Source organism: Schistocerca nitens, chromosome 11, assembly GCF_023898315.1.
Source record: "Schistocerca nitens isolate TAMUIC-IGC-003100 chromosome 11, iqSchNite1.1, whole genome shotgun sequence".
Taxonomy (NCBI): domain Eukaryota; kingdom Metazoa; phylum Arthropoda; class Insecta; order Orthoptera; family Acrididae; genus Schistocerca; species Schistocerca nitens.
This window is the reverse complement of record NC_064624.1, coordinates 72,329,622-72,332,049: the sequence shown is the minus strand read 5'-3', so window position 1 is coordinate 72,332,049 and position 2,428 is coordinate 72,329,622. Positions and strand designations below refer to the sequence as shown.

General features: G+C 39.2%; 1 protein-coding gene across 1 annotated transcript; it reads left to right on the top strand.

Moving 5' to 3' along the window:
* The first annotated feature begins 783 nt into the window (after nt 1-783).
* LOC126212657 (zinc finger protein 493-like) lies at nt 784-2,070 on the top strand. The gene has a single exon (XM_049940081.1). The coding sequence runs from the start codon at nt 784-786 to the stop codon at nt 2,068-2,070; it is 1,287 nt and encodes a 428-aa protein (XP_049796038.1).
* The last annotated feature ends 358 nt before the right edge of the window (nt 2,071-2,428 follow it).

Sequence of the window (2,428 nt, the reverse complement as noted above, 5' to 3'; positions counted from 1 at the left end):
TTCGGAACTCCAGGGGACTAGAAGTTGTGAAGATACTTTCGAATGGGAGGCTGTAACTGCATTGGCATCCTCCCTGACAGACAATATGTCAATTGGAAACGGCTCCACATAAGCTGTGCTGCTAACAACAAACTCTGAAGTTGGAATAATTTGTGTGTATCATTCACATTTGTTCATCAGTCTGGAAATTTATGTATGTGTTCCTGTACCGGTGTTGACCACGTGGTTGATGGCCATAATTCCTAGCCAATAATAAATGTGATGTTTGTGGTAGTTGGGGATTCATTTGGAATCAAATAAAATGCCATGCTTCATTCCTTTGTGAAACAAATTTATCATGAGTGCTTTTAAGAATTTACACTCTAAGCTCAAAGTGTTCTCCAAAACAAAGAAAAATCCACTTGGAGAGAGTGATTTATTTTTATTTTAAAATCATTGATTTCTCTTTTCTTTTCCTTTATCTGTGGGTGGAAACTGTTATGACAAAAACTGGAGGATATTATATCTAATAAAAGTAATAATTTGGTCTAAAAGATTGTTGAACAGAATTTTAAAAATATTACAAGACCTTTCAATAACAGTACCTACTAAAAAAATTAGGAAACCCAGTCAGCACTGAATGAGACTGGTCGTTATTGAATTTCCTGTGATCATTTGCCTTATAAAAATTCTATCGCTCTGGCAGAATGTCATGATAATTTTAAATCACTTACATGTACTGAATAAGTTATCTGTGACACCCATACATTTTTATCTTTCGGTTTATAGTCCCTGATTTTGTGGATGGTGAAATACTGTTTTTTGTATTGTGTAAATCAACATTTCACACCTCTTTTCTCCTTCCTCAGTTTCATTCAAAGTGCTGGTGCCAGCTGTAACGTTTCGTATCAAGAAGCATTACATCAAGGACTAGTCAATGACGATCTGGAGATAGATACAGAGATCACAACAGATTTCTGTATGTCTCATAACTATACCAAGTTACAGACTTCACAAGAAGACAGCTTATGTGGCACGAGATTAAGTTGTAGCATCAGGGAAAAGGAATTCCATAAGTTTAACTGTAGTTTCTGCCTACAGAGCTTCCCTTCAAAATACACACTCATAATGCACATCTTCATCCACATTGATGGTGTTCAGGCACCTGCATATGTGTGTAAGTCATGTGGTGAGGTATTGCCCACTGATGACAGCTTGAAAGAACATTTGAGAATGAGTGAGGGTGACCAAGCATTATCAGCTGCCAACAGTGAGAAACTTGAATGCAGTGATGACCATGAAAACAATATCTCCTTCGAGTGTGTACAAGAAGAAATAGTGGAACAGACTGAGAAGCAATCTTCATCCAAGGAAACCAGGAAAACTTTAAGGAAATCCTTTAGTGACATATGCAATACACGTACTGTGGTACAAGATGCAGAGAAACTCAGATGTGATGACTATGGAATTTTGTGTACAAGTGATCATGTTAATGTCCACACTGTGCTAAGTTCAAAGAGACATCACAAATGTGATGTTTGTGGAAAATTGTTTACTTGTTCGCGCAATCTCAAGGTACACGAACTAATACACACGGGAAAGAGACCCCACGAATGCGGTGTCTGTGGAAAATCGTTTACTCAGTCGGCCCATCTCAAGACCCACAAATTAATACACACAGGAAAGAGACCCCACGAGTGCGATGTTTGTGGAAAATCTTTTATCGAGTCGGGCCATCTCAAGACCCATAAATTAATACACACAGGAAAGAGATCCTACAAATGTACTGTTTGTGGCAAATCGTTTATTCGTCCGGGCAATCTCAAGGCACACGAATTAATACACACGGGAAAGAGACCCCACGAATGCTGTGTTTGTGGAAAATCGTTTACTCAGTCGAGCAGTCTCAAGGTACATGAATTAATACACACAGGAAAGAGACCTCACGAATGCCGTGTTTGTGGAAAATCGTTTAATCAGTCGAACAATCTCAAGACGCATGAATTAATACATACAGGAAAGAGACCCCACGAATGCGGTGTTTGTGGAAAATCGTTTACTCAGTTGGCCCATCTCAAGACCCACAATTAATACACACAGGAAAGAGACCCCACGAGTGCGATGTTTGTGGAAAATCTTTTACTGAGTCGGGCCATCTCAAGACCCACAAATTAATACACACAGGAAAGAGATCCTACAAATGTACTGTTTGTGGCAAATCGTTTATTCGTCCCAGCAATCTCAAGGCACACGAATTAATACACACGGGAAAGAGACCCCACGAATGCCGTGTTTGTGGAAAATCGTTTACTCAGTCGGGTAATCTCAAGACACATGAATTAATACATACAGGAAAGAGACCCTACAAATGTACTGTTTGTGGCAAATCGTTTATTACTTCGGGCAATCTCAAGGTACATGAATTAATACACACGGGAAAGAGACCCCA